Raw genomic sequence first — 21,754 nt, 5'->3', positions numbered from 1 at the left:
TCTTTTCTTTTACTACTGTGGTATATCAAGTTGATTGATTTGTGTTATTGAACTACCCCTGCAGCCCAGGAATAATTCTGGGCTGATGGATAATTCTTTTAGTGTACTGTTGGATTTGGTTTGCTAATATCTTGTTGAAAATTTTTTGCATCCAGTGATTATCAGTGTAGTTCTCTTTTTTAGTGAGATCTTTATCTCATTTTGGCATCAGGGCATTGCTGGTTTCATAGAATGAATTTGGAAGTTTTACTTCCTTTTGTATTTTTTTGGAATAGTTTGAGAAGAATTGGTATTAACTCCTTTTTAAATGTTTGGTAGAATTTACCTATGAAGCCATCTGCTCCTGGACTTTTTTATTTGTTGGGAGTTTTTTGATCAGTGATTCAATTTCTTTGCTGGTTATGAATCTGTTCAAATTTCTATTTCTTCCTGTTTCTGTTTTGGTAGTTTATATGTTTCTAGAAATGTGTCCATTTCTTTTAGGTTGTCCTATTTGGAATATAGTTTTACATAATATTCTCTTCTAACTATATTTCTGTGATGTTGGTTACTATTTCTTCTCTCTTGTTTGTGATTTTATTTATTTGAGTCATTCCTCTTTTTTTGGATAAGTCTAGCTAGGAGTTTATCCATTTTATTAATTCTTTCAAAGAACCAACTCTTAGTTTCGTTGATCTAGTATACTGGCTTTTTGTTGTTTGTTTCTATATATTTATTATTTCTCTTCTTCTGCTGGCTTTAGGCCTTATTTGATGTTCCTTTTCTAGTTCTTGCTTCTTGAGGTTGGCCTATATACTGTATACTTCCTGCTTATGACCAACTTTGCTGAATCCCAGAGGTTCTAGACTGTCTTACTTTCATTTTCATTTCCTTCCATCTATTTTTTAAAATTTCTTCTTTAATTTCCTGGTTAGCCCATTTATTCTTTAGTAGAGTATTCTAAAACCTCCATGTATTCATGATCTTTCCAAATTTTTTCTTGTGGTCGACTTCAAGTTTCAAAGTACTGTGGTCTGAAAATATGCATGATACGATTTAAAATCTTTTGTGCTTGTTGAGGTGATTTGTGACCCACTATGTTATCTATTCTGGAGAATGTTCCATGTGCACTTGAAAAGATGTATATTCTGCTGCTTTATGATAAAATGTCCTGAATGTGTCTGTTAAGTCCATCTGGTCCAGTGTGTCTTTCAAAGCCATTGTCTCCATTGATCTTCTACTTAGATGATCTGTCCATTGCTGTAAGTATGAAGTCCCCAACTATGATTGTATTATTATCATTGAGTTTCTTTAAGTTTGTTATTACTTGAATTATATATTTGGGTGCTCCCAAGTTGGGGGCATAAATATTTACAGTTGCTCAATCTTCTTGATGGATGGATTCCTTAATGATACATGCCTTAGTCATCTCTTGTCATGTTTTTTTATTTAAAATCTAGTTTGTCGGGACACCTGGTGGCTCAGTGGTTGAGCATCTGCCTTCACCTTGGCGTGTGATCCCGGGGTCCTGGGATGGAGTTCCACATCAGGCTTCCTGCAAGCAGCCTGCTTTTCCCTCTGCCTGTGTGTCTCTTCCTCTCTCTGTGTGTCTCTGTGTGTGAATAAATAAATAAAATCTTAAAAAAATAAAATCTAGTTTGTCTTATATAAGTATGGCCATTCTGACTTTTGTTTGACATCCATTAACATGATAGATGGTTCTCCATCCTTTCACTTTCAATCTGGAGGTATCGTTAGTTCTAAACTGAGTCTCTTGAAGGCAAGTAGATAGATAGGTATTATTGCTTTTTTTTTTTTTATCATCTCTGATACCATATGTCTTTAATTGGAGTGTTTAGTCCATTTACATTCAGAGAGATTATTGATCGATACGAATTTAGTGCCATTGTGTTACCTATAAAGTTGGTATTTCTGGTGATGTTCTCTGGTCCTTTCTAGTCTTTGTTGACTTTGGTCTTTCTTTCCCACTCAAAGAGTCCCCTTTAAGGTTTCTTGCAGGGCTGGTTTGGTGGTCATGAACTTCTTTATTCTTTAGTCTTTGTTTGTCTGGGTTACTTTATATATCCTTCTATTCTGAATGATCACCTTGCTGAATAGAGTATTCTTGTCTGCATGTTTTTTCCATTCAGCACATTGAATATATCATGCCACTATTTTTTGGCCTGTCAAATTTTTGTAGACAGATCTGCTGGGAACCTGATCTGTCTTCCCTTGTAGGTTAAGGACTTTTTTATCTTTCTGCTTTCTGGATTCTTTCCTTGTATGTGTATTTTGTGAACTTGATGACAATTTGTCTTGATGTTTGCTGTCTTTGTTGATTTTGTTGGGAGTTCCTGTGCCTCTTGGATTTTGATGTCTGTTTCTTCCTCCAGATTAGAGAAGTTTTCAACTATAATTTGCTCAAATAAACCTTCTACCTCTTTTCCTCTCTCTTCTTCTGCTATTATGCTTTATGGAGTCACCGAGTTCTCTGTCTACATTCATGTTCCAATAGTTTTCTTTCCCTTTTCCTTTCAGCTTATTCTCTATAATTTTATCTTTTATATCACAGATTCATTCCTCTGCTTCATCCATCCTTGTTTGCAATACATCCAGTCAGTTTTGAATCTCTTGTTTTTATAGCTTTTTTTTTTTTTTTTTGGCCTGACTTGTTTTTAGGCCTTTTAACTCTGTAGTAAGGATCTCTCTGGTTCCTTCTGTGTTTTTTTCAAGCTACTATCCTTATGATTGGTGTTTTAAATTCTGGTGCAGACATATTACTTATATTTGTTTTTATTAGATTCCCCACCTATGACCTCTTCTAGTTCTTTCTTTTGGAATGAATTCCTCCATCTCGGCATTTTGCCTAAATCTCTATGTGTTAGGAAAAACTGTTATGTTTCATGCTCTTGAAAATAATGCCCATATTAAGAAGAGGTCATATACTGTCCGGGGCCTGGCACTTCAGGAAGTTTTTTGGTGTATGCTGTATGCACTGTGCTATTCTGTTTTGGCTGCTCTTTCCCTCAGATCAATCCTCTGCAGAATTTCTCCTCGCCTTCAGTGTGGAGTATTTGGACCTGGTCTAATGCATGTTGAGTTTTAACTAGATGTATGTGCTTTGATCTGCTTGATAGAAAAGACTAGATCCTATCAGTCCTAGAACTGAAGTTTTGCTGCACTCTATTTTCTTTTCCTTTTTTTAAAAAATATTTTATTTATTTATTCATGACACAGAGAGAGGCAGAGACATGGGCAGAGGGAGAAGCAGACTCCCTCTGAGGAGCCTGATGTGGGACTTGATCCCAGATCCCAGGATCATGCCCTGAGCCAAAGGCAGACACTCAACTGCTGAGCCACCTAGGCATCCCACAGCACTCTATTTTCACTAGACTGTGCCTGTAGGGGGTTTGTGCTGGTGTTCTGGGGTAAGGGCCTGCTGCACTGGTTCTCAGGTGGACTTGTAAAGAGCTACCTGCATGGTGCAGTGGGGCGGGGCTTGGTGTAAGTGGCAAGAGCCTCAACTAGGGACCCTGTGTTTCTCATTGAAATCTGTCCATGTTGGTGGGCTGGGGGAGAATGGCATCACCCTGCACTCTCATCCCTGGCGAGGAGAGTTCACTCCTGCCACTGCTAGGAAGCCTCCCTAAAGAGCAAACAATCCTCTTGTGTCCCACGTTTCTGTCAGAACCCTGTCTTCACCATTTCTGTTTCTGAACCATCTGCCTTTCTGGAGGCATAGTACTTCTGTGTTTTATCTCAGGAACACAGCTGGGTTTCAAAGCTCCAGATTTTAGGACCGGGTATGGTATGCTAATCCCCTGGGGTAGAGTCTCATTGCACTGTGGCTGGCGTTGGTTTGTCACAGAAAAGCAGCCAAACAATCATGGGGGGGAGTTTATGATTAAGTGCAGCCTAAAGGTGACTTCCAGGTTAGCAGCTTCAGCAGGTGCCTCTGCTGCTATGCTAAGTAATGGGGTCACTCAGTGCTGCCCACCTTCTCATTTATGCCCTAAAAGGCAGTGCCACTTCTCCCAAATGTACTCAAAGAAGAGTTCTCCCCATGTAACCCAGGGGATCCTCAGACCATGCTGTCTGCTCCCAGGCCTCTGTTTTCTTTCCACATGGGAATACCACTAAGGCCAATAGACACAACCCCAGTGATGGTGTATAGACTTCTAAAACTTTAGACTTCAAGCTCCACTTCTTATAAAAATTTGCAATAATCAGCCCCTCTTCTTTTCCTAGTAAGTAGTTTTGGAGAAAAGTCTCTCTTGTGCAATCCCCTGTGTGCTGCTTTCACTTTCTTTCTTTCTCTCTCTCTTTCTGCCTCCTCTCTCTGTGATCAGGGTTCCCTCCCCTCTGAAGCACCCACAGTTCTTTTCTCCTCCAAATCAACTCTCTGCAGCTCCTGCTTTCCATGATTTGGCTGTTTCTCCCTCTACCTGTGCAGCTTGTTCTCTCAGTCCTCAGATTGATTTCTTGGGTTTTCAGAATAATTTGATATTCATCTGGCTCTGTTCAACAGATAAGGCAAGCATAGAGATCCCTACTGCTCCACCATCTTAACTCTTCCTTCTCCATTTATTTTCTTAATGTGCACTTGCCCAAATTGAACTTAATTGTATTTAAGGTCTTTGATGACTATTTATAATTCCAATTATACTTTATATCATCTATTGAATAACTTGGTATAAGTAGCAGATAAGCAGACAGATTTTCAATTACCATTATTTAGCTAAACATTTAAAAATTTATTAAAATTTTTCTTCATTTGGATCTTAAGTGAATATTTGTTTAAATTATATCTTAATACTTGAATAAAGATTATGTTAAGCCCAGAAATAGTAGACTACTAACTTGAAAAACCTCATGGTTATGTACATTGCTTTTAGATCATAGAATTTGGGACTTGAGGGGTAACTGGAACATTATTACCTCACTTAATTCTTTAATATGCTCTCTAATTTTATTCTTTTATTGAACATCTATAGTATACAAATAATTAAGCTAGGTATTGTGAAGGATATGTGAGTAGATTAGTCTATAGGTGTTAACATTGAAGGATTAAAAAATACAAGTGTATAATTAGAAAGACCATGGTTTAGTAAAGAATAATTTCAGAACACATGCCAAATTCTTTCGTGTGTGTGTGTGTGTGTGTGATGGACACGTGCTATGGTATATTCAAAAATTCCCCCTTTTCCAGTTTTACTGAGAAGTAATTGACATATATCAGTGCAGTGTATAAGTTTAAGGTGTACAGTGTGATGGTTTGATTTATATATATTGTGAAATCATTACCACAGTAAGTTTAGTTAGCATCCGTCATTCAAAAGATCCCTCTTTAATTCTGACTTTGTCATTACTGATATTTTTTGGAAGCAATTTCATCCCCAAATCCTCTCCCATTCCATGTAGGCAGACAGAAGGAAAAGGCCAGGATCTTAAGACTTGCATATATGGTTTCATTTGTTCTCCTTAATCTGGACTTAAATTAGAAAGCATATTAAAATGTCAAGTATGTAATTTGAGGGAAAATGGAAATTTCCATTTGGGAAATTAGTCACACAAATAATTTTAGAGAAAAAGTAAATATCAATTTATAAAATTAAGTGTAATGCATTTACCACTCTGATGTGTTTCATCTAATGGAGAAAAAAGATTCTTAGTTAACTAAAAAGTGATTTAAAATCATGATTATTTTTAAAATTTTTATTTATTTATGATAGTCACACACAGAGAGAGAGAGAGAGAGGCAGAGACATAGGCAGAGGGAGAAGCAGGTTCCATGCACCGGGAGCCCGACGTGCTATTCGATCCCGGGTCTCCAGGATCGTGCCCTGGGCCAAAGGCAGGCGCTAAACCGCTGCGCCACCCAGGGATCCCCTACAATCATGATTTAAAAATTATCAAAAAATAAAAATATTTTTGCCCACCAGTTGATTTGACACCAAAATTAAAAGTGGAGGAGTTATGTACAAAATCCCCCTACCTAACTAATTTACATATTTAACTAGCTTGCATACATTATTTTTAACTAGTTTACTATTTAACATAGTTCACATCAGTGTTCTGTGTTGTACATGGTTGTGGGTTTTTACAAATGTGTAATGTCCTGTCCTACCATTATGATATTGTGCAGAATAGTTTTAGGGCTTTATAAAATTCCTGTGCTCTACCTATTCATCCCTCCCTCTCTTCCTGTGATTCCCTGGCATTCATTGATCTTTTTACTGTCTCCACGGTTTTGCCATTTTGAATGTCATATTGTTGCAGTCACACAGTGTGTAGCTGTTCAGACCGGCTCTTTTCACTTAAAAAAATGCATGTGACATTCCTCCATTTCCTTTTACAGCTTGATACCTCATTTCTTTGTATCACTGAATAATACTTCAACTTTATTGTATTGTATCTGTTCACCTATTAAAGGATATCTCAATTATTGTCTTTGGCTTTTCTTGACAGGTATGAATGAAGTTGCTATAAACATTTATGTGTAGATTTTGGGTGGACCTAAGATTCAACTCATTTGTGTAAATGGTAGTACAATTGTTGGATCATAAGGCAAGATTATATTTAGCTTTGTAAAAAACTGCCAGATTAACTTCTAAAGTGGCTGTACTATTTTTCATTCCCACTAGCAATGAATGAATTCCTGTTGCTTCACATTCTTCGTCAGCATTTGGTATTATCAGTGTTTTGTATTTTAGCCATTCTAATAGGTGTGTAGTGGTATCCCATTGTTGTTTGAATTTGAAATTTCCTAACTACATGATTTTGAGTTTTTATATGCTTGTTTTCCATCTGTATATCTTTGGTGAAGTATCTTTTCCTTTCTTTTGCCCATTTTGCCAATTTTTAAAAATTGTTGGGTTTCTTTGAATATTTTGGATACAGTCCTATATTTAACATGTGTAAAACACATTGTAAAACACATATGACATGTGTCTTACAAATATCTTATCCCAGTCTATGGCTAGTCTTTTCATTCTCCTAATGTATATGTACATATAATAAATATATATGTATACATATAATAAATAAATATATATTCTGAATATTGATGTCTGTTTCAGTATGATTTGGATTGCCTTCATTCTTCTGCCAAAAGTCAGTAGACTATATTTCTATTTTGGCGCTCTATATACTGGTCCATTGATCTATTTGTTCTTTTGCCAGTATCATATTGTCTTGATCACTGTAGTAGTATAGTTAGTCTTGAAGTCAGGTAGTGTTTGACCTATAATTTTGTTCTTTAGTATTATGTAGGCTATTCTTGGTCTTTTGCCTTTCCGTATAAACTTTGTCACTTTTTCGATATCCACAGAATAATTTTCTAAGATTTTGATTGAGAATGCATTGAATCTATATTTGGAAGAATTGATATTTTAATAACATCAGGGCTTTCTTTTCTTTTTTTTCTTTATTTTTCTTTTTTCTTAGGGCTTTCTTTTCATTAACTTGGAGTATTTCTCCATTTATTTCTATTATTTTTTTTATATAAAATATTTCTATTATTTTTTATTTCTGTCATCAGAATTTTGTATTTTCCTTGTATGAATCTTATATATGTTAGATTTATACCTATTTCATATTTTGGGGTGCTTATAGAAATAAGATTGTGTAAAAAAAAAAAAGAAAAAAAAAGAAATAAGATTGTGTTTTTAATTCCCACTGTTCGCTCTTTGTGAAAGGAAAGCAATTGACTTTTGTATACAAATTTTGTTATCTTGCAACTTTGCTATAATCACTATTTTCAGAAGATTTTTTTGTTGATTCTTTTGGATTTTCTACATTTATATTATATTAAGTTCCAACATATTAAGTAGGAATTATATTATATTCCAAAATTATATTATATTATGTTATATTCCAACAAAAATGACTTTATTTCTTCCTAGTGAATCAGTATACCTTTACTTTTTCTTTTTATTATTGCTTTAGCTAGAATTTCTAGCACAATAGTGACTAAGAGTGATGAGTGGGGACATTCATCTCTTATTTCTGATCTTAGGAAAAAGCATCTAGTTTCTCACCATTAAGTATGATTTTGACTGTAGGTTTCTTTTAATAGATGTTCTTTATCCAGTTGAAGAACTTCCTGTTTATTCTTAGTTTTAATCATGAATGTATATTAAAATTTGGTAAATCCTTTTCCTCCATCTGTTAATTGTGATTATAAGATTTTTCTTCTTGTTAAATCTCCTTATAAGGTTGTTGATAATAGACATCCTTGCAGTCATGCTAGTCGTGTGATGGAATACTTATCTATGAAGTGCTTTTATAAAAGGATGTACCATGTTTGTTGAGGTTGTTAATTGCAAATAAGTCTGAAATTTATTGATTTATGAGGCATAATTCTCTGGAAAATGTCATTTAATCTATACAATTATGGAAGCCTAAAATAAAGATGTTTAGTGACTGAATGCTTCCTTTAGTGTAAATAATGTTTTGTATGCATCATTTAGAAACCACACATGTTAAATCTGGGCCATAACCCATCCTAATGTGACCAGGATGGAGAATTGACACAAATATACTAATGATTGTGCTACTTGCTATGCCTTGAGTAGCGAAGTTCTTTATTGCTGACCTTGAAATATCATCGCTTTTGCTAGCATCCTGAAATAGTAACTGGCTAAGTTATTAGCCCTTATAAATAGGGTAAGATGAAACCCCAACCCAACACATTTCTTTATGGCAAGAATTGGCTGGAGCTACTTACCAGCTGCTCCTTTCAGTGAATCTTGTTTTCTTCAGTTAGTTATGGTCCCCATTACTGTGGCCACTGTCCATTGCCTCCTTTTACAGTTGAATGGCTTTTTTTTTTTCTTATTGTAAAATTCAGAGACATTATGGAGTCATGATTATTACCAAGGACTCAAACTATGATTCCTGAATGCAAATCTGAATATTTCACTACGTAAGTCTGTATGGCTTTAGGCAAATTAAAGTTTCTGTGTCTCTGTTTCCCCAATTGATAATGATGATGGAGACAATGATAATGCCATCTCTATGTTTGTTGTAAAGATTTACTGATGGAGTTACTAAATTCTACAACCTTAGTTCACTTAGTTAATATGCTTAAAGTACTTAGAATTGTGCTGAACATACAGTACGTTTTAGTGTTACTATTAGAAACCATTCCCCTACTAAAAGTGGGAAAGTTACAGAGAGGTATTTGAGTAAAAAAAATTGAGAATAAGACATTATTTGTGGATTTTTCTGTGTGCTTATACAAATTGTATCTGTATTGGACAGTTTTAGCAATATTCTAGGTAGTTATAGGAAGTTGGAAACATAACATAACCTGGTTGTCTTTGTGACCTAATTTTTGTAATTATTTTTTAGGTTTTATGGAAGTTTGCATTAGAAATTTTAAATTTGGAAGAAAAGGTAACAGAAAATTTTTGAAGATTTTATTTATCCATGAGAGACAGAGAGAGAGAGAGAGAGGCAGAGACACAGGCAGAGGCAGAAGCAGGCTCCATGAAGGGAGCCTGACGTAGGACTCAATCCTGGGTCTCCTGGATCACACTCTGGGCTAAAGGTGGCACTAAACCACTGAGCCACCTGTTATTATTTACTTCTGTAAAGTAACAGAAACTTAAATAAAATCTCAACAATGAGAAGGGAGCATCCTGAAGATCATTCTAAGCATTCTTTGTATAAAAGACTATCTCTAAATATTATCAGAACATCTACTAATAATTAAATAGTATAAAAATAGTACCAATTCTCAACTTATTCAATTCAGAGATCAAAATAGAAAATCTAAAAAAAAAATTTTTTTATATATTTCTTCATGAATAAATGATGCTCAAGATGGTTTCCATCTGTCAATTCCTGGTGATGATAGAGATAGATTAATCATTCAGTTTTTGAGGTTGTAATTTTGACTCTCTGGGCCACATACTTTTGTAAATGACATATTTTTGAAGTTACACCTCTTTTGGATGTCTGGTAAAGACTATGACATATAATTCATGAAATGTGGTAGAAGAAACTTTCTTCATTAGCATTAGATTAATGCTAATCTATAGGAAAAAAAGTCCATAGAGTAGACAAATATCTACATTATGGGAGATTTGATCCTGAACATTGTCTATAATATTGTTTGAACAAACCTTTTATTATTAGTGCTCATTTAGAGCAATAGTATTTGACTCAAGTGGTTCTTGACTCAGTAGTTTCTTGGTTCAAATTAGAAAGTTGATTATATTAGTGCAACCAACACTGTCTGTAAATGCTAAATTGGTAGAGGTGCTGAAGATTTCTATGAGGTTGTATTGTTATATCACAAAAGAAATTCAACAGGGAAATAAACAGAACAAATACATTCAATAAGTAATATTAGAGCAACTCTACCATGCCTCAAATCTCTTTTGAATAATTCTCATATAAAGGCCATTTCAACACATAGGTTGCTTTGCTAAAATGAAGTTGATATCTGGTAAAGGTCTGGTTTCTGACTTGATTTTTAAAAAAGTTATGCCTTTTGTAAAGTGCTGAATTGCTTATACAGTCAGTTCCAATTCACTAGAATCAGAGGAAAGGGATATGTGTTATCATTTTCCATAAAAAAAGACTGAAGATTTAATACTAAACATAGAATGCCAATTTATGAATATCCAGAGAAACTAGTGACATCACTCACTTCATTCAAGAAAACAAAATTTACTGTATTCTGGGCAGCTAAAATGGATATAAAATCAAGCTTCACTGATTCCTAACATAGCATATAATTTCTCCCATAAATGCTATTTTTACTCTGGCTAGAATGCTTCCTGAAACATTTTAATAAATTTCCTTTTCTTGTTTCTATATAAAATGTAAAATGAACCTATTCACAGAAGAGGTCAGAACCATTGCTCAATTCAACATTCTGCATATTATGTAAAATTATATTTTCAGTTAAGAATAATTATGTTTTAGATATTGTCACTTCCTTTTTACTTTCATCATTGTTCAGGGTTTCTTTTGGATTGTATATTTCTTTAGGAAATACAATTATAATACTGTGTAACTGCATGTACAGAGGCAAATAGCATATAACCAGTTTGAATTGAAATGCAGATGCCAACATCCTAATAATGAGTAATGCAAATATATGTTTGAGCAAAATCATAAGTCATAGATTTTTACAAATTCTTAAAGTAATTGGAATTTTATGTGGTAAAATTCATTAAAGCCACATCTCTATTATAGTTTTGATTACAGTTACTGTTTATTTGCTAAATGCAAGATGATCTTGGAGGTGAGGAAGGCTTAAAGGGAAAACTGTGTATATCTTGTTATTGTTGAGGTCTTAATAGGTGGCACAGTCAAGTCATTAGGAGTTCACTTTTCTGGTAAGACAGGTATAGGAGCTCCACTGCCTAATCCACCGACTCCCTATTTCATTTATATCCAGAGAATTTGAGAACTAAGCCACAGATTCACCTTTAAAATAAGGATGATAATAGGATCTAGTTGATAGAATATGTTAAGGGTTATGAAAAAAGTATGTATGCTACCTGGCACACTGTAAGTGCTGATTACATTATTTACATTTAAAAAATTATTAGTATATACCGTTAAAAAACAACACATTTCTATAAGTATGACCTAATCTATTAGTAAATATTTAGTTTGAATTATTTTTTATTTGCATATAAACAACTTCAAAATGTCTGTGTTGACTTTATTCCTTGTAAGGGGATCTTTCTTTAGTTTTTTCATCTGCATGTTAGCAGAGAAATCTTTGGTGTATCGTTATTAATTAGCTCTATATGTTTACTACTGGCATGATTTCATAGTGGTTCCATTAGAAAATTGGAAAAAAGTAATTCACTCTAAGTATGAGGTCCAAATTAGATGTTAAAATGTATGATTAAAATGAACTTTAGATGTTTTTGTTGAGGTATATACTTTCTGTAGTATCTTGCATTTCCATTTACTATTTTTTCTCTCCATATATCTATACATAAATCATAACAACCCCACAAAACATTTAAAGAAACAGTTATGTAGGTTTTCCCAAGAAACAATATCTAATGGCATATGTATATTGATTTTCCATGGTTCTTTAAGAAATATGTGTACAATTTTAATGAGAACTAGAACAACCTCCTAATCTTAAAATTACCCATGTTGATTAGGAGTAGGCTCAGCTGCTTATAAAAGAAAACTCAAAATGACCATAGAAATTTCTTCCTCTATCATATAAGAGATAAGCAATCTAGACCTCTTATAGAGGCTCCATGGAGTCACCAGGAACTTGAGCTTCAACTAGCTCACCCTTAGCAACTGTTGGTCATGTGGTCTTTACCCTCTGGTTCAAGACAGCTTATTCCAGGTATCACATCTAAGGTCCAGATTTAGATGGAGGAAAAAGAAAGAGGATCCTTTCTCCTTTTGAAGGAAATACCTATATTTGACAGAAAAGTTATTTTTAAAATCGAATAACAATTTTCTTTACTTATTAATAGCCAGTACATGGCCACATCCCCATAGAGGGACCCCACTGAAAATTGGAATATTAAAACCAATCAGCAGTCTTTGCCACACTGTCTTTTGAAGACTACAGGTACATACTCAAAAATATTAAAGAGAACTGTTAAATCTGGCTTTGTAAACTAAAGAAAATTGGTCAGGCTATTACAACCTAGTCATCATTTGTTTTTTTCATAATTAAATTGTTATAATAGCTACAATTGGTTCTGCATCATCTGCTAAGAAAATTGTTGAGTTATTAAAAAACAGTAAATGTCATGTCATACTACTCACCTCTCCAATACATCAAACCATTTCAGAGTTCCTTTAAAGCATTTTTACTAAGTAGGTAACAATCTTCAGTTGCAGAGTGCATTATATGGTTTATAAGCAGATAGTGCCTGGCTGTCTGTGAGGAGTATTGCTATAGTACTATATTTGTATTGACAAAGTGCTTCAGTAGTTGACTTCTAGGGGAAAAAAAATTTACCTCATACTTTTAATTTTGAAAAAAAAAAAAACCCAGAAAAATACTATCCTAAATTTGTTAAGAATTTAAATTGAAATAGCTATCTAATTCAGAAAGTTGTTCATATGAATAATTATTTTTGTTCAAAGTAGCACTGTTCTTGCTTTCTATTGAAACTACTAAGATATGAGAGAACTCATCAGAGAATTTAAAAATGAAGGTTCTTGTCTGTCTTGGTTAAGGGAACCAAGTCATTTGCTTTAGGATTCAAGATCTTTATAGCAACACAGCAATTAACTTTAATTTATCAAGATATAGAATTCTAGAATTTGTGAAAACCTTTTGAGAATATATCTTTCAATTCTGTCATTTTATAGTCGAGGCACTAAAGTCTAGAAAGTCTAAGGTTACACTAATGAGCTAGTGGCAGCGCTGAAACCAGGACTAGGGTTTTACTACTTTTTAATCTAGTGCCTTCTATCTCCCCTACTTTTTCCCCCACCCTCCTTCGCTTATCTTCCTTCCTTCATCTGCTTTCTGTATTTTATTAGTGTAAGCATTAAAATATTTGTATATGATACCAGGTCAGATGTAGAAAAGAAAATAAATTTGTTTTGGCAAATAATAACTTGATACAGAAAATAAGGTGCTTATAATGTTGTTGGAGAAGTTGACAGAGAGAACTCCAGGCTGTGCTTCCAGAAATAATTGCAGAACACCATGGTACAGTCCACCAGAGGAGCTGAGACTGCTGCCATACATTTCTCTCCACATCCATAAAACTAATAATTGGAATCTGGAATGCTGGTAGGTAGGCTGCACTACTTCATAACTGCCACTTAACATACATAAAGCTACTGAGTGGACCTTGGAATATTGCAGCACAAAACTCCGTGTATTAAATGTGTTTGCCAGCAGAGCTAAGAACAAAATAACGGCCTCCCCTTCAATATACCTACCATTTTACATGTGTGGCTTTGAATTGCTAGGACCCAATTTACATCCAGAACCCAATTATAAAGAAATCTGTTTAATGTTGTCTCTAAGTTTGCAGCCTCGGGGCACCTGAGTGGTTTAGTGGTTGAGCATGTAGTTTGGCTCAGGTCATGATCCCAAGATCCTGGGATCAAATTCTGCATCAGGCTCCCAACAGGGAGCCTGCTTCTCCCTCTGCCTATGTCTCTGCCTCTCTCTGTGTGTCTCTCATAAATAAATAAATAAAATCTGTGAAAAAAAAAAGAATGAAATCTTGCCATTTGCAAAGATGTAGGTGGAACTAAAGGGTATTATGCTAAGTGAAGTAAGTCAGAGAAAGACAAATACCATATGGTCTTACTCATGTGGAATTTAAGAAACAAAACATGAATATAGGGGAAGGGAAGGGAAAATGAAATAAGATGAAAACAAAGAGGGAGACAAACCATAAGAGGCTCTTAACTGAAGGATGCTAGAGGGGAAGAGTATGGGGTGATGGGGTAACTGTGTGTTGGATGTTAAGGAAGGCACTTGATGTAATGAGAACTGGGTGTTATATATGACTGATGAATCACTACATTCTACCCTTAAACTAGTTTTAAAAAATTGGCAATAATATCACTAATAGCAATGTAGTGCTTTGTAGTTTAAAGCAAAGTGTGTTAAAAGGAGAGAAATGATCAGTTAAAGTTAGGAGGAATTGAGTGTTCACTTGTTCTACAACTCTGGACATGTTTAAGGGATTAATTGCAGAGGATTCAGCACCATCCTTTTCATTACGCTACTGTTTAAAGTGTGAAAATCTCAGTTGGGCTTCAGAAAATTGTATGTGAAATAAACATAGGCAAGTAAAATACGACTACTGCTTTAGCAGCTTGAGCTATTTTGACCAATTCGTTGCTATATTATATCAGCTCTTTAAAATAACCAACTAGAGTCCTACTTTCCCATCTTCTAAATATTATGAATCACATTTTGAATTTTCAAATCCCAATAATAATACAGTTCCTGAATTTCTGCTTCTGTCCCTTTCCCTCTTCTCTTTCTTCTTTTTTATCATTATCATCATTTCTTAAAAAATAACATTTTTGAATCTCTGTTATGTGAATGGCCTATCTACAATCACAGATATGAAAAAATAAGGCACTTTTGCCTTCAAAGAACTTACAGTCTTGTTAAAGGGGCAGGACCTTTCCTAGCAAGGACTAGTTCATATTAAAGAAAAATAAAAGGCATGAATGGTAAGTATTAGAGAAGATGAGGGAAAGGAGACATCACGAGTACATTGTTAATAGGAACTTCAGACAGAAATACCTATTTTCATCTAGACTCTAAGGATTTAATCAGGATACATTAAAATATGCATAAATTGTGCTAAACTCTTTGGGCCAATGTTACATCCTGATGGACATTTTAAATAAATTTGTAGGGGATCCCTGGGTGGCTCAGTGGTTTAGCACCTGCCTTCGGCCCAGGGCATGATCCTGGAGACCTGGGATCGAGTCCCACGTGGGCTCCCTGCATGGAGCCTGCTTCTGCCTCTGCCTGTGTCTCTGCCTCCCTCTCTCTCTCTGTGCCTCTCATGAATAAATAAATAAAATCTTTCAAATAAATAAATACATTTGTAATAAGTGACTTGACATTTTTAATTTATGATGAATTAAATCATCTTTCCAAGCAAATTTAAATTTCAGACACAAAATGAAAAATTTCATTCAGATGATAAACCAATTGCAAAAATATACACCCATATGTGTGTGTATATATATTACAAAATGCCAGAAATGTTTTATATACTATAGCAAAGAGATGTATTATGATAGAAAAATCACGTATGTTCCTGCACTTTAATTCTTTTCATACTTAGCTATGGGACCCTGCGAATGTGGAAAGAAAAAAAAATAAAACCTCATATTCTTTAATTGAATTCCTGGTAGAAAATATAACCAAAGCCAGAGGCTACAAGCCTCAGTTGACAGTTTAATGAAGACTCTTGAAAGAATGGGAGATTCTGGGTACTTTAAGACAAGCCCTGAGCAAGTCATTACATCTATTTAGACAAAGAAAAGATTAGTGAATATTTATGTATCAGTTACTAAAATACTTAAATTAAATATATGTTTATTTTTTCTAGTTACCATAAATTTGAATTTTTTTCTTTAAATCTATTGGTTATGAAGGCCAAAGATCTTTCCAGTAATAGTGAATCATTTATTTCTAAAGTCCCAAGGGCTGTTGACTTATGACCATGAAGCTATAAATATTTATTATAGGTGTTAAAATGTTTATGCTGAAATACCTGCCTTTTCATTTAAAATTATAAATTCTATTGTTTGCAGAAAGCCGATTTTACCCAATCACACTTGTAATATCAACTGTGAAATCGTGGACTTTTTTTCCTCTAACTTTCCTATGTAAATGATTTGAGTGTGCTTGTTAGAATGCATCAGGGTTTTTATCCCCCCTTACAGGCTTACTTAAAATAAACCTCATGACTCTAATCCACTCATTTCTGAAAACCATCACAAGTGAGTTTTTCCTCAGACATTAGGATGTATTTGTACCCAGTGTAGGGTTTTGCTCTACATTCACAATCTACTGCAAATATACAGGTAATTAGTGAAGTTCAAAAAGGCAGTGATTTCCTGGATTCAAATGCCAGCACATAGAACCCTGTAACAGCTGCCTTTCCCATCCCCACCAGTGGATTTTAACATGAATTTTACAGCGTCTTGATATCTTACACCATCATGTGTGATTGGAGAAGATAATTCTCCTCATGCTCCCATTGATATAAGTGCATTCTGACCTCCAACAGATAAACTCAGCTATGTTCTCATGAAATTCACCATTAAAATTCTTTTCCTTTTACTCTATGTATCTTTATAACCCTCTTGAAACTTTCATTAAAGTATAATTTCATGTCATAGCTATTTGTAGGCATGATTTATATTGCTTACTCCCATAGGCATAATTTATATTGCTTACTCCCTTTACTATGTTATAACATTCTTACTTGTTAGAAATGGGTTGTATTAATTTTTATATACCTTAATGTTCCTAATACTGATGTAAAGAGAAGACTTGAGAATTACTGGTTGTGCAAAGAATGTAACTTCTTTGAGACTCATGTTTTTATTCTGTAACATGGGAGATAACAACAATGTACTGTTTTGGGGGGGCAATTAAAATATTTGAAAGGATTTTATAGTGCGTGCTGGTCTCCATAGAAGTAGAAGCCGTGATAGTAGTAGTACAAGCAGCAACAAAAACTGCTGGATAGAATTTTTCTTTTTCCGTCTTATAAAGAATACCCTTTTCACATTTTTTTCATCGTTGTTGTTTCAAATCATTATTGCTTTAATGTTGAGGAGCATTGGTAACATGCAATTCAGCATAGTGTTACTGATAAATACAAGGCTTGCATATCTAAATTTGTAAGTATATAGAGTGCCTATTTACCATATACTGCTGTTGTTTGTATAATGCACACAAGAGATTCAGTCTCATTATTTTTAGTCACATTTCCTGTCTGAATATTAGTAGATATATATGACATTAGGCAAAGGAGCAAATTAAGTGAGATGGTATAGAAATATTTGCCTTTCCAGTGCAATCTTGTCGATCCCTTTTTGTCTCACTGGAGCCCATTCTCAGAGAAGCTAAATAGAAGAGCTTGGGGGCATAGTATCTATTGTTTGGTCTCATTACAGTCATTAACTGCAGTCAAGGTGCCTTTCAGGAAGAAAGGATGATAGATAGGCGGCACGCTGACAACCACATTCACTGTCATGGAGAACAAAAGTCTGGGAGGCAGGAGGTAGCAGGAGGTAGCGGAAGGCAGAGTGCAGTGGGATACAGGTGCACGTTTTCCAGGGAAGAACAAGATGAATGTTCCCATTGTCACTGCTCCTTGCATTTCCTTAGTCATTAGTGTGACAGGTGGATAATTGATGACATGACATGGGACCTGTTGTGAAGCTTCTTTCCCCTCCTTTGAAACTACTTCTGTGTCCTTTAAACAGTATATGGTTATCTCATATGTCAGTGCATCTGCCTTTATATCTCAATCCAAGCTATCTCAGTAATGACAGAAAATCACACCACTTGTAACAAGGGAAGATGATATTAAAGTTTCATAGCTGTGTTAACTGCAATTCTCAGCAGTGGTTTCTTATGTAATAATAGGCAAGGTCAAGAATAAATTTATCAGAGGAAGAGAAAATAGCATAATGTGAACTCTCAATCTGCTACAGAAGAATGCCTTGTGGCCTACAGCTCATTGTTTTACTTACATGCTTTCTCGAGTTGCACTTTTTAGATTAAGAGTTACAAAGTTCTTTGTCAAGAAATAATTATGTAATATGGAGCATTTGAATGAATTATTTAAATACTTGAGCAAAATAGCAATGTACAAATCATGACTAACCATCTTGATTCCTTTTTAATATTTGTTTGAAAAATATTGAATCAGGAACTTCTGGGGAATCGATTTGATTTTAATTATATACCTAGGCTTATTTTATACTTATTAATTAGTCAATATTGTCCATCTGGAAATTTATTGGGAAAATCACTGTAAAAAACTACAAAGGTGGAACATATGTCATTGTAATAAATACATGTTAAAATTTTTCTAAAATGAAGAATTCTTAAGATTAGAACTTTATTATTCATCAAAAATGTTACCAACAATTTAATAAAGTGTTTTTCTTGCTTATGGTTTGGTTTCTAACATTATAAAGGATATCTTTTTCCCTCTAATTTTTTAGAATTATAACAATAGCAAAAAAATATACTTTTCATAACAATTATCAATAGTGAGTAGCCCTCCACATTGGGAATACATCTAATTTTTTATACATTAAATTTTACTACTGCATATGTAGAGTTGCTTTAGTATAAACCTTTTAATAAAAAAATAAACTTTTTAATATGCATAACCTCTTCATCATTATAATGACAAGCTTTTAAAGGAAAAGTTACAGTGAGAGAGTATCCATGATGATATAAACCATTTTATCAGTACATTTCTGATTTCCTTATTATTCTCTAAACTATACTCCCATGTCTGAGTCTACAAGATAATGTCTTTAATAAAGCATTATTAGGTCTAGCTTTTAATACATTGCACATGAGATCATAACCTATAACATCCTGGTGACCTTTAAGGGTTCATGAATCAACATACATTTATATATTTTTGTTGACTAGTTAGATCAGAGTTTGTGAGGTATTTTCTTAACTAAAAATCCACTTAGATAGCAATCCAAATGTCCAGAAAGATCCTGAAGATATATTTAGCAAGTCTCTTCTATATTTAGCAAACACACATTTTCTTCCCTTTGTTTCTGAATCAAGATATCCTTCTGGTTTATTTCACCTAGGTGATCTTACTTTCTGCCCTCCCTCTTGTCTCTTCCTCCTTTGCCTGCTGCTTAAATATCAGTCTAGAGATGTTTGCCAGAGTTCTGTCCTATCCTGTTTTCTTCTCAGGTACATAACTTCATTCTCAAATTTACATCACTTAATCTATTTTTCTAATTCTTTTTCTCCTTTGAGCATCGGATATGTTTCTAGACTTCTACTGAGATCGGCTCCTGAAAGATCTTCTGATAATGCAAATTCTGCTTCCCCTATCAAATCCCACCCATTATTTCAAAGTAGAAAATTTTATGTTATTTTTAATCTTCTTTCTTCCTTTCTCATTCTTCAGTTCTATGAACTTGTAAGTCTGTGAATTTGATCTCTACAACTGCTCTGAAATTCATGCCATTCTTTTTCTTCTAAGAGAGAATCACTTACTATCTTTTATCTAGATTCTTTTAATGGGCTTCTAATTCTGTTACCATTGTCTTCATCTGATAGTCACAGTTATCTTCCTAAAGCATAAGTCTGATCATTTCACTCTCCCATTAACTCATTTTTCTGGCCCTCCATTTCTAACATGGTAACATCCAAATTCCTTAGCAAAGCCACAAGAATGTTTCACACTTTGGCTACTGTCTACTTTTCTAGCCTCATTTCCTGACAATTTTTTTTAATGGAGGACTGCGTCTCTTCCCCGACTATCACATATCTTGTGTCTGTCTTCCTTTAATTTGGTTTTAACTGCTGTCTTGAATGCCTTACTTTTTTCACTTGAAACTCTCTTCCTTATCCTTAAATTCAGTCCCCAAATATCCGGTATATATTGCTCCTTTATATATTTAATTTTGTACATAAATTGACTCATACTATCTGTAAATATTTGCAGCTATTTTGACTCAAAAATTTTTGAGGTGTATCAATGTCAAAATCTGTAGATTTTATTTATTCTAATTACCGATAACATTCTGTTGTGTGAATAAATCACCATTTTCTATTCTTTTAGTAAGGGATAAATATGTTTTTTATATGTTTTTAAATGATTTATATCTTTTAAATGTTTTTTATGTTTTTTCCCCTTTGTATTAAAAAAAGCTACAGTGAACAATCTTGCCGTTGTATCTTTGAGCATATGTGCACAATTCATTAAGTAATTAATGAATTAGTTTCAAATGGCTAATCTGGGGACCTGTGGAGAGTAATGAGAGGATGGTGAAATGTAGACACCTGCCATCATTTTCCAAATTTTCTTTACTTGAAATGTCCTTGTGTGAAGTATGATAGTGTCAAAATTCCCATGTTATGCTTGGCTTGGCATGTAGTTATATTGATGCAAATAAATGTAAGGAATGGAAGATTTTAAAAAAAGATCTATTAATCCAAGTGTTTTTCTGTGCCATGTCAAAGTGTGCTCTCTCATTAACATGCCTAACTGTGGGTGCAAGTACAAAACTTTGAAAGTGAATTTATATTGCATTGTTTTCTTTTTCCTAAATCACAGAACTTTGTCAGTACTTTGGCAATCATTTATTCCTTATAAACCTAATTGCTTTTTACACTGGAGTCTTACTATATACTTGCTTGAAAATTGTACTAGGTCATTGTGTACTGTTCCAAATGCCACAAAACAAAAACAGGTAAGCAACTGTATCTTTACCTAAAACATTATTTCATTTACCCTTCTATTTATATTTTCATAACCTTAAAGTATTTGTTGAAGTATTTTACTAAGTAATACTCCTATATGAATGGAAGCACTGTTGGATACTATAGTGGTCATTCATTTTACTTTGTATAAGAATTGCCCAGGAAAGTGTTATATATATATTTTAGTTTCCACTAAAATGGAAATCCACTGAGATTCTGATTCAGTAGATTTGGCTATATATTTTGAATTTTAAGTCTCTGTCCTTATCACAAATGCTACCACTCCACTTGTCCTCTGGAAATTGGCTTTTTCAGAAACACAGGTTGAGACAAAAGATGGAGTTGTGGTGGTCGTGGTGATGGCAGTGTTGATAATGATGATAATGGTGATGGTAGTAGTTAGTGATGGTGTACTGGTTATGTTGGAGGTGGTGGTAGTAACAGTAGTGATGTTGGAGATGGTAGTTGTGGTGGGAGTGATAGAATGGAGCTGGCATAGCCTTTGGAACCAATAGTCCTCAGTTTGATTCCAGCTCTAATACTAACTATTTTTATCATCTTGGTCAGATTAGTTAACCTTTCTGAACCTCAGGGTCCTCATCTATAAAACAGAGATAATTACCTAATTCATCATTTAGTGATGCTATTACACTGTATGTTAACTAACCAGAATTTAAATAAAATTTTAAAAAAAGAAAAACAAAACAAATAATTTACCTAATTCACAAGGTTTAGCACAATGCCTGGCCTGTAATAAGTCCATAATAAATGCCAAGTGTTAAATATTCCTAAATGGCTTTGTTTCTTTTCTGATTTTGTAATGTATACAATGTATACATT

General features: G+C 34.0%; 1 protein-coding gene across 36 annotated transcripts in view; it reads left to right on the top strand.

The window, feature by feature from the left end:
* The window catches only part of STPG2 (sperm tail PG-rich repeat containing 2), a 523,536-nt gene that overhangs the window by 318,999 nt on the left and 182,783 nt on the right, over nt 1–21,754 (top strand). For 2 of the 36 annotated variants that reach the window (XM_077882938.1, XM_077882940.1), the window contains exon 13: nt 9,334–9,378. The exons of 33 other annotated variants lie outside the window; for them this stretch is intronic. In XM_077882938.1, coding sequence (XP_077739064.1) covers nt 9,334–9,378 — 45 coding nt within the window. Of the gene's footprint in view, nt 1–1,439; nt 1,617–9,333; nt 9,379–21,754 lie in introns of those variants that run through there. One more of the 36 variants, XM_077882941.1, reaches the window with a different exon arrangement.

Source organism: Canis aureus, chromosome 33 (assembly GCF_053574225.1).
Source record: "Canis aureus isolate CA01 chromosome 33, VMU_Caureus_v.1.0, whole genome shotgun sequence".
Taxonomy (NCBI): domain Eukaryota; kingdom Metazoa; phylum Chordata; class Mammalia; order Carnivora; family Canidae; genus Canis; species Canis aureus.
This window is presented reverse-complemented; position numbering and strand designations above follow the sequence as displayed.